The 14,716-nt window shown below is 40.8% G+C and overlaps 1 protein-coding gene across 2 annotated transcripts in view; it reads right to left on the reverse strand.

Annotated features, from left to right (window-relative positions):
• dennd4c (DENN/MADD domain containing 4C) overlaps positions 1–14,716 on the reverse strand; it is a 49,322-nt gene that overhangs the window by 32,065 nt on the left and 2,541 nt on the right. For both annotated transcript variants that reach the window (XM_034676237.1, XM_034676236.1), the window contains exon 2: positions 1,672–1,982. In XM_034676237.1, the coding sequence (XP_034532128.1) occupies positions 1,672–1,970 (299 nt within the window). In that variant the 5' untranslated portion in view covers positions 1,971–1,982. The remainder of the gene's footprint in view (positions 1–1,671; positions 1,983–14,716) is intronic.

Consider the following 14,716-nt stretch of genomic DNA (forward strand, 5'->3'; position numbering starts at 1 on the left):
AATTTCATTGGTTGGATGAAAGCTAAATTTAGTGTTTGTTAAATAATAGGGATGGATACGAATACTCGGGTACTCAGGTACTCACCATTGACCCCATTTTTCAAGTAGCACTTTGTTACTTGCGCAGCTGGCAACATAACTTGAACTCATACAGCGTTACATGTGTGACCATGTGCTTTTTGTTTTCGCCTAAATGAAAATACCAGGTAGGAAAATAATTAATGGTATATAAATGTATGACTTCACTGGCCACAGCTTCAGCTTTAGAACACACCGAGTCAGATTTCAGCAAAAACAACTGTTTTACGGCAGCTACGGCAACTCTCTAGGGACACGTTATTCAACCGAAAGCGAAAGCACAACAAACACAGAACCGTCTGCGACACCTGCGACATGTGAGTTAAATAAAGTAATGTCTGGAAGTGCTTCGAAAAAACGATGAAGTTAATGAGCAGTGCAAGATATGTGGCGTTAAACTTGGCTACCATAGAAATACTAGTTTGATGATTAACCACATACGCTTAAAGCACAAGGAGAAAACAGCGGAGACAGATAACAGGCAGTCTCGCATCACGTCTTTTGCTCACCCTGTTAGCACACGCCGTTGTGATGAAACCAGAGCGGAGAAGATTAGCCTGATGATAACCAAAATGGTAACTGGAGATATGCTCCCATTAAGTTTTGTCGAAGGAGAAGGCTTCAAAGAGCTGATCACATTAGTCGAGCCGGAGTACAAGCTACCATCACTGAGAACAACTACGAGAGAGGAAAAGATGTATGAAGAAAAGGCAGCAAAAGCTAGAGTTTATTTACAACATGTTGACAAAGTGGCTGTTACAATTCTGGTCTGGTAGATCCGTGTCCGACGGACTTTTATTTATTTATTTTTGTTTACGGTTTAAAAAAAAAGTATAATTGCGAGTACTGGAGTAATGGTTCATTAGGTAATTGGAGTAATTGAGTACAAGGATTACTGTAAATTCCAATCCCTGTTAAATAATGGCCCTTTTCCACCGGCCTGTCTTAGCCCTACTCTACTTGACTTGACTCAACTCTACTCGGTTTGTGTTGGGTTTCCACGGGCGCGGTACCTCGTGTCAGATACCAGTTTTCCGTACCTGCTCTGCTCTGGTTCCAAGCGAGCTGAGCCGATACTAAAAGGTGACGTTGACGGACTGCCGGCCACTGATTGGTCAGAGAATGCCTTCACTGAAGAGTCAAAAGTGCGTCACCCAATACAGGAATCAAACCAGCTATTTTTTTAAAAACAACATCAGTATTTTTGTGCTCTCTTTTGCTTCCCTCTCTCACTCGGCTTGCGACAAAAAAGCCACAGACCGAGCAGCAAGTACACCATTGCCTCCATGTCCTCCATTGTTTGTGATTGTTGTGTTGCGTTCAAAACGACGTGGACGCAGTTTCGTGCAGCTGTGTTTATGACGACCCCGCCCACCGTGAGTTGGTACTCGGGCTGGTGGAAAAGAAACCCAAACCAAGTGTGAACTGTTGTGGAAAAGGGCCATTACTGGCTGTAACATCATCTACAAACTAAAGATTTAGACCAAGCTATAATCCAAAACCAACAATATATTTTTGTGTTAGCCTTTGATGCTCTTGGACTACAAAAATTGAAGATAACAAACCGACTTAAAAAAACAACTGCTGACTCACCCGATATCAATGAGTGGAGACTTCCCTCGACTCCTCTTGTAGCACAGAAATAGCTCCGGGCTCTTAAGACTGCCATGATTAAGGTTAGCTGGCTGGCCGCTGTAGGTGATGTCGATGCAAGTGAAGCCCTCCGGTACAGTTTCTCCTGCCGACCTGTTAATGACAGCCAAGTCGGTGATAGGTGCTTTGGGCCCGCCGGACTTCGTCTCTGATAGGTCCTGCTCCAGGGGCTTGGACTTGTCCGTCAGCCCAGCTACCACAAAGTAGTCGGTCACACGGTGACCCTTGTCCTCGATCATGGCTGGGCGTACCTGAGGCAAAAACATTGAGGTTAGTTGTGTTATAGACGAGAGAGGATTTCATGTTATGCTGATGATGCACCCTTTTATACCACAGTTTCCAGAAGACTGCCGTTAAAGCACAGCCTTCTCTTCACACATGCAACAGAATCAGATACTGTCTTTATGCTGTAGCAAACAAGGGCACTGTATGTTGGTGAAAGCACAGCTCTTACATATTACCTCAGGACAGTGGGATAGATTACACATGCAAGCATACACAGAATGCTAAGTAATACTGTGGCCCCAGCTATAAAAGGACTCTTTAAGAAGCAGCACCACAAACTGAGGAAAAATAAGGGGTAATGAAGGGACTGGATTTGTTAACATGCACAAACACTCTTGTCATTGTATATCACCGCACTGATCCAACTATGTGGAGAGAGTTAAAGCTCGGGCGACTCCAGAGAGCCAAGGGAGAGCAGCCCGGGCCTGGAGGAATGCTTCGAAATGCCACTGAAAACGTAAATCAAACAGGGACTGAAGTCTTTAAAACGTTTGATATAAGTTTGAAAAATTTGACTTGAGCTTTAAAAGTATGAGATATCTTGGCAGAGTTGCAAAAACCTGTCTTTGTTCTGTGATTTTTAAATGATTATGTTCCTCATTAAAAAATCAAGGCATAATAGTCAACTTGGCCATCAGTAACTTGTTAGGGGTGTTTTTAATACAATGAATACACACTCATAGTTTTTACATGCATACAGAGGATGCCTCAAACCACTTGGCAGGCCCTTAACAACACTGCAAATGTTAATATAGTACACAAGTATTTATTCATATGCCCTTTTAAAGTGATTTGCAAAATTGCCATGTTTCTATACAATATTTGCCAAGAAACATAAAAGAAACTTTTTATGTGTGTAGTTAGGAGAATATAAAAGTTAGAACTGCTGCACTATTTACGTTGTATTCAACATGGTACAAAGAATCAATGTTCCTGGAGCAAAGAAAGCACCTGACTTTTTAAGCCTGTCCAAAAACAACAGAGACAAACTGGTTGCCGAAGGAGAAACAGAAACGCAAAGTAAATACATCCACTTCAGCATTCAAAGAGTAGTTCAGACTTATTCAGGAAGTTCAATTTTTCCAGTGGTGAGTCTGCTGTGGCAGGAGGGAAAAAAAGCCTCTCTGTGCAGCAACTTACATCTGTGGACTTCATGACGCAGATAAAGGCAGTGCATTGTGGTTGTTTCATTGATGTTCTGGACTTCAATTTTAATTGAACACTCCGAGAGGACGGTAGAAGAAATATACTGTAGGTTAGACTAGAATCCGACATAATACATTCGTATAGTACTCAGTCCCAGACAAGATTAGTATAGTCACCCAAATCTCATTAAATTATAAACCTTGCACTGCTTTTTAGCCATAGACTTGGCACTCTGTCTTTGTGACCCAGCCAAAGTTGATTATTTCAAGTATACTGCCAGCCCTATACTCTTGACACGTACCTTTGAAGAATGTAGCTGGACATGTGCCCAGAATATGGCCCCATTTTTACATTCCTCTTTAAAACAATCTCGGGAAAACATTCAAACCAAAGGGCAGAGCATGTCACTGTATCAACACGAGCCTCAGGCAGCAGAAACAATACAGTTATACGTCATGTTACCTGAGGCAGGGGATGGATGAGGGTAAGTTTCCACAAGCAAATAATGGCATATTAAAGAATAAAGGGGGATTAGAAGGTCCCTCCTTCAATTCTTGGGAGAGGTGAGTGTTGGAGTCGGGATGAAAAAGCCGAGATAGGTATGCCCTTGATCTCCCACATCTCTCTTTCTTGTGCATTAATATGTTTTACTTCTAGGGATGTAATGGAATCAACAATTTCCTGATATCGTGAGAACAAAAGTGTTGTCATGGGCATGTGACGGTATGAATGAGAGGTCTCCTGGGGAAAAAAGTGTAGTTTTGTTTCCGCTGCAGAGAAGCAAAGCAGGGGGGGGAGTGGGAAGTACACGGACAATCATCCCATGTGTACCCATCATCCTTTGCACTCTGCATCGTTGACTCAGAAACTGTGATTGCTCCGGTGGCTTTTACATCTCGTGTGGAAGCATTTTGGTTTCCTGTGTCAAGATACGAGAAAGGATAAAAGGTGACGGTGACAAATGTAAAACAATAGTTAGACACTCCCAGACAGTGCTGTAAGAGAAGCCACTTCACTAATAGTCCCCTCAAAAAAGATTTGAAAAGAAATTGGGACAAAGAAACTGGAGGTGTTTACAGCCTAACTTCCTCAAATCGGTGTGAGAACTCAAGAGATCATAAGATGTATCACTGAATATACAGCCAAAGACCTTTGGACTTTTTCTGCAGTCAGCAACATAGGATTCAGAAGGTAAACATGCTGGGGCCAAAGTATAAGTCTTCATTTGTCTTTTTCAAAATGATTGCAATAAATATCATAGTGTGCGCTCTTAATCAAAGTATTATCATATCCTGAGTTTCTGATATCCCTGTTTGCTTCTTCAAATGAAACCAGCCTTCTGAATCCCCTCTATTTTATTATTTTCCAACTAAAGTAGGACATTCACTCGTTCTTATGAGTGTGACTGAGACTTTGTCCTCATTTATAAAAGCCAAACTGTTACCAGATGTTGCTTTTTGCAAATACAATGACTAATTTCTGTCCCCGTCCTGCAGGAACGAGCTCTTATTTTATCTTATGATCGTGTACAACAGCAATCTAGAGTCATAAAGCAATGTGAAGACATACTGCTTCAAAGACATTTACAGCTTTGTCTGTATCCATGGTTATGTCTCATCGGTCAAAACACTGTTGAAAAGTAAAAGGTTGTTTTTCTCAGACTGGATTTGCTGAACCACATTATGAAATGTTTTTATGTGAACGACTGGACAGGAAATGTATCCAAATGATTAAACCAGTGACTGGATAGGCTCCCTGTGTGATGTGAGAACAATATGCCACGTGTCATGGTATTCAACTTGCTATGTGAAGTGTGATTAATAAATGTTTAAGAGTGTGTATTTTCTACAACTTACATGATAATAATGCTTACTGTTTATATAGCACACACAGGTCTATCTGTCTGTGTCTTCAGATGTTCTTGGACGGCTACATGAATAAACGTTGTCACCCTCGCTAGTTGACACCAGAATTACTAGTCCGGTAAAGGAGTCACTCATATTTTATTAACGTAGGGCTAGAATGTCAGGCATATGTTGTGTCTGAGCTGTATCACCGCCGCCTGCCACGAGCTGAAGCTGCAGCTTGGCTTTTGGTTGATGACAACAACTATCCAGATGTAAACAATAGGGGTGTAATGATTAATCTACGACAGCTGAAGAGAGACAGGAATTGTGGGGAGTAGAGAGGTGGGTAAGACATGGAGGAAATGGTCCCGGCCAGGAGTCGAACCGGCGACCTCTGCAACGAGGACTGTAGCCTCTGTATATGGGGCCAGCGCCCCACACTTATTTATTTTTTAAATATTAACCTATTAATTTAATTATATTTGAACTATTGTTTATTTTCTTGTTTATTTTTTTATTTCTTATTTTAAATTATTATCATTTATTATTATTGGTTTTTTTTTCATTCATTCAATTGTTTTGTTTTCTTATACAAAAAAATCACTTGTTTTAATTGTTTACATTGATCCTCTGTTTATAATGTGTAAATTAAAATAAACATCTTTGAAAAAAATAAAACACATCACTGATCATAATTTCTCAAAAGAATACCTCTGATTTCAGTCTCTGATTCAGTTGTTGATTCACACAGAAGCTGGCACATCATCAAAAACTCTAATACTGTTTGATGTACGTCACCAACTGAGCAACAGTTGCTCTTACACATTACGCAGAAATGTTGGAACATCAGCGTTCATTTGGACAGTTTTCTAAACTCTTGATCAACGAGGTACTAACTTACACTTGTCTCATCTGGCCTCTACAAGAGTCATAACATGCTAAACTCTACTTCCTATTTATCACTGACCTGCTAACCATAAGGAGGAAAAAAAATCTACCTGCTACAGCCAAAAATAACACAGTGAGGCTAAAGTGAAACAGCAAAACATAATGACTGAAGAAAGGTCGGTAAAGCTTTGAATGGCTACAAGGAAAAGCTAAGTCATCTGATAATTCTCGGTGTAATCCCTTTCACATTACACACAGTCATTTCATCCATTGTTAATATGAAAATATTAGCTATAGCCGCTTTAAAAGACTGGGAGGAATTAGGCATGTTCACACACGTTGTAAAGTCAAAAACTGCCTGAGGGGAAAGTGGCATTTCAAACTGAGAGGGAATGAGAGCGTAAAGCTGAATCTATGGCTCTGGATGTACAAGTTCCTTTATTCTTTAACTTTCTGTAAGAGTTACTGTCCTGGAAAAGAGTTTTAATGAAAGTTATTTTTATCTGTTTATTCATTTTAACCTTTAACACTGACGTAAAGTTTCTCCAAGTACTCAATATTCAAGACTCTTAAGGGGTATTGTCCATTTAAAGCTGTTCCAGAGCAGATTGTGTGCATGTTCAGACGTCTGTTTGGTATTACCTTCATTGAACAACCCTGTTCTGAGTGTTGATGATCTGAAGCAACATGCACATTTTTGTCACAAAACTTGATCTGCTCATAAATAGCAACTCTGGTATAAAAACATCAAGGCTGAGTCATACGGCTTCCCGACACAGATCAACACAAAGTGTCACATCTGGGAACACAGACACAAGAGAACAAGGGAAAACAAATATGACCCAAGCCAACACCAGGATCTGTTTAGTCCTTATTGGCCTTTGAATGTGATCTGAATTGCCACTGTGCAGCGTGAATCAATATGCACGTCACAGAGGACAGTAAACACATTTACTTCGCAGAATTTGAGAGTTACCGAAATTTTTCCTTATTTGGAAGAGACTTTTTGTGCAATAAGATTTTTTTTAAAAAAGAGTTTGGCAAATCAAACAGTAAAAAATGTATTTCACTTTGTGGGCTGATTTACCACTAAATGTGACGTACATGGACACTTCAGGGACTTTCCCATCTACACTTTAAAGCAGCTTTACATCAATCATGTTTTACTATTTCCTGTTCTAATACAAAAGCAAGGTGGGGGACCATGCAGAGGTTAAATTCAAAGTTTGATTAGTTGTGTCTCTCCGTCCATGGACATTAAAACAGTGAGCTCTCTGGGTGTTTTAAAAGTAAACTTAAGTCTTACCATTTTTTTAATCTGGCTTTTAACTTGGAGTAATTTACTTTTATCCCTGGACTGCATAATAATAATAATAATAATAATAATAATAATAATAATAATAATAATAATAATAATAATAATAATAATAACTTTATTTATATAGCTCCTTTAAAAACAAATGTTTACAAAGTGCTTTGACAAACAAAGCATGGTTCAAATAACAGCAAACCTTTAGAATGACAGGGAGGAGGAACTTTAACAATGCAGAACCAAATGCAACGCAAGAGGTTAAAAGGAATACAAAACAATTAGACAGAATGAAGTGGTGTGAAAATAGACTATTAAATCATTGTTGAGAGGTTTTTCAAGGATAAATAAATAAAATTAATTAATTAAAATAAATAAATAAAAACAAATAAATGAATAAATAAAAATGGTTGAGTAAATAAAAGCATTAAAAAGACAATAACAGAGTTTTTCAGAGTAAGAGGATTACTTTTATTACTTTTATGACCATTGTTTCAGCATCATTTTCATTTATTTTATTTTTATTATATCTTCTTCTTTTTTTATTATCTAATTTTATTGTTCTGGTATTAATTTGATTTTATTTAATTGATTGATTTTATCTTAATTGATTTGATTACATTTTTATTTTTAAAGTATTTCATATCACATTCCTCTATCTTGTTTTAGCCTTGCATCATTTTCTGTTGCTGTTGTTTTCTATTCTTTTGTAAAGCACTTCGGGCTGAATGCTTGGATGTATGAAAGGTGTTATATAAATAAAAAACAGTTGAGCTTTCACATCTGCAAAATTAAAAAGGGACCGGTCACTTTGAACAACATGGTGCACTCAAAATAAACACTCTTGGCCTTTGTATGTTATTTCTGGCGCTTTATATATGCATATATCAAATTAGCATGCAACACTGATACTGCAGTGAGTCATAATAGTTCCCTGTACACGTATCTGAGTGTGGACACAGCCTGTAACAGTCCCTCTGTGCCACCACAACTATACAAATATCTCTTTGTGACACCCTATGATACACAAACATCGCTGCTGCCTTGGCAACACAGCCCCAACAATGCCAAGCGGGACGACCCTGAGCTGCGACTAGTGTTACTCTAGCTGAGGGAAATTGATACCAGTCTTTCAAGGGTACATTTAGTATAGCTGACATGCTCTCTGGAGTCTACCACATCCAAATAAAGTCCACTGTCTGGGTTTTTCTGATGTAAAATGGAAGAAACAGCTTTTTTATTGTCTGGTTTTATGTCTTGTGAGCAAATAAAACATGGTCGCAGCTGTAAACGTCTCTGGTGTTGACAGTTGATGAGGCTAAAAGCTTTAAAGCTATTGTAAACAGAAGGGAACGGCACATTTAGGATGTTCTGCCTTACTCGTTCTGCACTTGCAGGGTGGAAAGAGAATATGCAGGACATTTTAAACCTCAGGGCGAAAAATAGCACAGCTTCATGGGTCAAATGGTAAAATGATTGAGTTAAACTGGCAGGCAAAACCGGTCCCTTCAATTTCCACTGTATTGAGTCAACTGATGTAACTTGAGCTCTAAACAGCCTCTGAAGGTTGTGCCCCTCCCTCCTCGTTTCAAAAAACCTGTTCCTCTGTTACTCCAGAGCCCCGATGATCCAGTGTCATGCTCTTTGTCTGGGCTGCACTCCTGGACTAGGGTCACTACAAGTCATGACCAAAATACACCCAGGCTGCAGAGGACATGTAAACTGACCAGTTACTCTGAAAATCCTTCTGGCTTCCCTGCAGCTCTGAATACTTACAGCGCTAACCTTGACGTGGACACAATCTCTTCATTACAGGATCCTTCAAACCTTCACACATTTAGAGACCACACACTTGATGATAACAAAAGACAGATCGCGCAAGATTTCTCTCTTCTGATCTTATAGTGTGTGGTGTGCACTACGGAGCACCAACCAATTCTTCAGCAGAGCATCAGGTTCTTCACACTCAATATTCCAAATCTTGCATAGTAAAACGTGACTTCGGTGTAAACAAACATGGCGGACAGAATTTCAGTCCAAGTCTTCTCTTTGTCCGTCCTGTTGTGGTAGATTTAGGACGAAACGTTATATAAACATTCATGCTGTTGCCACAAATCAACCAGTTGGTCTTCCATTTCGGAGGTCCAAGAGACTTTTGTTTTCACCGGTCCCATGTTTTTGTTTGTCTTTACTTCCTCTTCCGTCAGTCAGCTGAGTCAGCTCGCGTCTTGATTGGCTTTTGCTCCGGTACACGTGACATTACACAGTGTGCGTGCTCGGCTCCTCTCTGAGCATCCCACACAACCTTATTGGTGTGAACTCAAATGACTCCTCAACATTTACAGTTATCACAACTTTATCTCAGTCATATAGAAACAAAAAGGACTTGGTTCACACTCCTGGAATCAGTATGAAATATCCTCCAAGCAGTAGCAATCATCATTTCAAGTTGTGCAAATGCTTCTTTCATGATTGCAGAGCATGTCTGCCAGCACTGACAGCATGTCTGAGGATCATAACTCACTCTGAAAATGACAACACAGCATGACTGGGTGATGATGCCATGAGCCTGAGAGAGAAAGCCAAACCGAAACGTACAACTGTTCGCATAGTGGATTCAAAACAGGTTGATCCTTTTAAGCTCCTTTCTTAGTACTTTGATTTTCCTAAAAATAAAAGAGTCAATAATCGTCCCTCACCAAGCAGCAGAAAACACCTGCTCAGAGGGCGCTGATAAATGCCACCACTCAAAGCGCTTTTACATGACCTATTATCACATTCATTAACTGATGGCAGGAGCACCCATCAGTATTAACTAATCCCATTCACACACGGATGGTTCAGCAACTGGGGGAAGTTTGGAGCTAGGTGTCTTGCCCAAGGACACTTTGGATCGAAAAAGACTCAACCACTGAGCCACAGCCGCCACCTGATGTGGCTTGTATGCAGAGCTACTGGTGGCTGTGTATTCAAAGATGGGATATATGTGATCACTCGTTATTTATTTCTAGCTGATATAATCTTTTTTTAAATGTGTGTTCAAGCTCGTTCTGAACAATCAATTACTCGATACTTGATTAACCCTTAACATCTCTTAGTCTAACACATGGGTATATGAGGCAGTCTCCAGTCCTTCATCCTGATTTAAACTCAAGCTCATGAAGTTGGTGGTGGCATGACTTCAGATGCAGTCAAGCAGACAGTAAAGTCAGGCGAAGGCTAATGGTTCATGTTTATTTGGTTCATTCAGAGACTATTTTTCAAATGTTTGGAGGCTCTATGGTCGTAGAAATGTGTATTCATACTTCCTGCATGGAAGATCAACTAATGAAGCAGTGTCAGTAGCACTGATCATCTCAGACAAACATGTGTGGTTGGATGATGTTATGTACTAACTTTTTACTTTTGTAAAGAGCAGGACTTAACTGGGGATCCAAATTCAAAGTGTTCATTCCTCCCTCTAAAAATCCTGGGTGGGTCATCCCTAAAGGCCCCTGATTTCAGTGGACCGGAAAATCTTCCTTCTTGTCAGGGGCACTGGTCTGAACTTGCTCGCAAATGTGCCAAAAGGTTGCAGCCCAACAACCCCTCAGGGAAGAGGAAAGCTCCAGCTGTCATTAAAAAAAAACGGGGATGTCCTACTAAAAATTGTTTTTTCAAATTCAAAGCTTAGCAGACGCAAAAAGACAGAGAGAGAAAAGACAAGACAGGGAGAGATTTTAGAGAGAGAGGGAGATTTCTCTTTTTAAGTACACACAGTGGAACCCCTTCCTCCATCCCCCCATGTTCTGCCTCACAATGATCTCATCCCATTCACACAAAAGAGCTTGGAGGCTCGTTCCCCAGGGGTAAAAAGAGCCTGCCTGCCTGCCTGCGTGTGTGTGTGTGTGTGCACTGTGCATGCACAAGTCTAGCTATTTGTGTGTGTAATGCTGGACAACAGACAGTGCTCAATTATTTCAGCAGGAGCCCTGCCATGCACGTCCACTCACGACTCAACAGCAGCTGAGAGTGACACACACTAACGTCATGTATTGTATCTTGGACACTGCAGAACAAGAAAGTCCTGATGGAAGCGTGCACTGATGCAGGAATAATCCTAGAGAGCAGGCTGACCTGAGGTTAAAAATAGATCAAGCTGATCCTATAAATAACCCCTTCTTCTTTGACTGGTTTACATACATGTGGACTTCAGTGCGAGTGACTGTGTCAGCTCGAGCAGTGTCAGTGTGTTTACCTCAAGTGCCACTCTGTATCTATAGGCTTTGGAGGATCTGCAGAGCAAAGTGGTCCGCTCTGCCACCTGTCATCACAGCGTGCTGCCGGCAGTGAAGGCCAGACTGAGTGGAAGGTGCCAATGAGGTGACAAAACCTCTGCTTTACGAGGCTACGACCACACTGTGCTTTCTCTGGGCACAGCGTGGAAGTGAGGTTAGAGTCAGTTTATTTGAACTCAAAATGGATTCGGTATGCGTACATCGCTGTTTGTTAAATGAGATATATAAATAACTCCCTTTGCTAATTCAGCTTGAGAATGTGATGTGATGAGACGAGCAGCCAAACTTGGTGAAGAGGTTGTATCAGCTCAGTTAATAATGGAAACAAAAGGAGAATAAAAATCCCTTTTTTGGATGAAGCTGACAAATAATATGTTCAAATAAACTTTATGAAGGCAGATATACTCAACTGCTCAATACTTGCTCTTCAGGGTTTGTTAGAGGTGGAGCATGCACAGTCTGTGTGCGTTTTGGCTCCAGATAAGCCTGTGCTATGTGCGATAGTCTGGCAATATCATATCCATATGCTAACAACAGCTCTCTCTCTCAGTCTTCTCTGCCTGAACAAAAAAACTAAACTAACGGTGAACTGTGTTCCTGAATTTATTGAACAGTGCCAGCTTATTTTTTTAAACACATGTAATATGTTGAATCAAATTTGATTTAAGGACTGACTACAGCCTTTGATATGCTTCTGACTGCCAAATCACCTGATAACAAACAGAAAAGATCATGTTAGTTTTTGTTCAATTTGTTTTTCAGACAGAAGCTGACCTGAGGTTCCAACTAATTATTTGAAATCAATGGATAGAAGTTTTTACAATTGAGTGTATTTAAATATCTGTTGCTCAATCTTTAATGAAACTGAATGAGAAAGGTTGGTCAGGTTTTTAAAATAACCCAATGGCAACCATAGACCTTCCAGCTGGTTTTACTTCAAGTCGTAATAGAATAATAAGAGATATTTGCGCTGATATTACTGATTTTTTGGGGGGGATTTCTTATTTTATTGGGTTAATAATGTCCAATAGACATCTTATGGGTTGTTGTATCTATTTCATAGCCTTCAAATGTGGCCCAAAATACAGTAGGCGTGCAAGCCAATGCTGACAATGGCCCTGATGACAACCTGAGCAGGTCTGCTATCTTTAAAATATGTTGCCATGTGAAACAAATGCATTTTGATTCTGCACAAATGGTACAGTGTGCATTGGTTTGTTTTTTGAAGCACGGTTGCCGTTTTTATTTTGTGACCCAGTTCACTTGCAGTTCTCCAGATGAATTAAGCACGCCTCCAAAGAGCACCTGTATGTGATCAAAAGACCCAGCAGTGCTCCTACTCCTTTGTCTTCATGGCCTGATGGACCTCTGGGTTTTTACTACCCATGTCTTTTCAGATTAGGGAGCACTGAATGATAACAATTTATCAGATTTCCTCTGCATTAAAGCTGGGGTTGGTAGTCAGATTTAGATACACTTTTTGGTATACTGGTTGAAATGATCTTTAAGTTCCGATGGTAATCAATACATAATTCTTAAAAAAGAGCGAAAAAAAGCCTCTATCTACAGCCGGAGTAAATCTAGTAAAACACCAACCAATCCCTGCCATCAGGAGCCAAAATATGAAACCAATCAAATCCCGTCCTGCCGTTCTGCCCGCATCCTGCGCGTACATTTCATGTTTGTTTATGTTTTTAACTTTCACTATGATAATGTTTTGGTGTTTTCTTACCGCTGAGTGAGACATGAGTTGATGTAGTGCAAAACACAAACGAACACAAATGGTCGCGAAGCAGCGGCGCTCGTGCATGTAAGTGGGGGTGCCGTTTTGGAGAAGCTCCGAGGGGAGGGGGGGAGGGGTTAGACGGAGTCCTGAGGAAATGTTACATTCAAATTCATGCTAGTTTTCTGTGACTACCAACCCTACCTTTAATCCTGGAACGTAGCAGTTCCACATGAGCCAATTGATAACAGCGTTTCAGCCTCCCACACTGAGTTCGACGTTTGAAAAAAAATGGCTGCTTTGTTTGTAGGGAATCAGGAATTAAGATCAGAATTATGATAACAAGGGTATTTTTTTATTTTGCACCGGAAGGCCATATCCGGGCTGTGTTTGGCTTTTTAACTTGACTGGTATTTTTCAGAACCGTCCTTCCTGTTGCACTCCAACAGACAGCCACTGTTAATGTTTTGTTAGGACAACATCAAAGCAACCAGTGGCAAACAGCGGCCACAAGCAATCAATGGAGAGGTGGCACAAGTCCAAATGAATGAAGTGGAAAATCTCTGTTTTTCCTTCCTGGCTCTCTGAGGGTCCGTAGTTACACTTTATAAAGCACTAAGCATGTGATTGAAGAGGCAGGTGTGCTTTCAAGAGAAAGTGACACACTTTCAGTGTTTGCTGAACCGTCAGAGCAGCTGTTTCCTGCACAGCCAGCAGCAACAGGTAAGCCACCCTTCCCACAACCTGGCAGGAAAGTAGGGCAAACGCAGTACAGGTTTGCTTCAAACGCTGCTTTCTACAGCTAGAACCACTCTGGGCTGGTTGGACGATGAGAGGCAGCTCAGGCCAGTGAGGCTAGGCTCAGCAGAAACGTCACAAGACTGCCTCCCTCCTGGAGCGTGACAGCCCGGCGGACACAGAGCATTCTTTCCACTCCAAGGAGAAGGGAGCAAGGGCAAACTCATTGCCCTTAATAACCAGCTGAGCCTAAAACAGTGCAGACTCATGCCCAGAGCAAAAAGAGGTGTAAGACACACAGAAGTACAAGGGTCGGGTGAGGGGAATAGGTTACCTGAGGGTGTTTTATTGGCTGGGTTACAAAATCCTCATAAGCTTTTGGCTCATGTTGACTTTCTTCAGTTAATGTGTTTTCAGTCATGCAAAGAAGAGATTCAAGTGCACAGAAGTGAACTACTGACAGTGTTGTAAAACTTGAGTCTAGGACTCGACTTGGACATGAGCACTGATGACTCGGACTCAAGTGTTGACTGCATTAGGACTCTTAAATGTATCCACTCTAGAGCAAGGGCTGGCACATTTGTTGAACTGCATGTAGGGCTGGGCGGTAATTCGATAATGATCTGCAATTAATCGAGCGTCCGCTGGAGGCTGGCTGCTGAAACACCGGAAACCACATACACACCCATTTAAAAAAGACCATCTTTGCAGCAATAATAAACATGTTTACAGCCTGGTTCAAAAAACGCTTTAGGTCTAAGAAGCTAATTTC

The sequence above is a fragment of the Notolabrus celidotus genome, chromosome 23 (assembly GCF_009762535.1).
Source record: "Notolabrus celidotus isolate fNotCel1 chromosome 23, fNotCel1.pri, whole genome shotgun sequence".
In the NCBI taxonomy this organism is placed as follows: domain Eukaryota; kingdom Metazoa; phylum Chordata; class Actinopteri; order Labriformes; family Labridae; genus Notolabrus; species Notolabrus celidotus.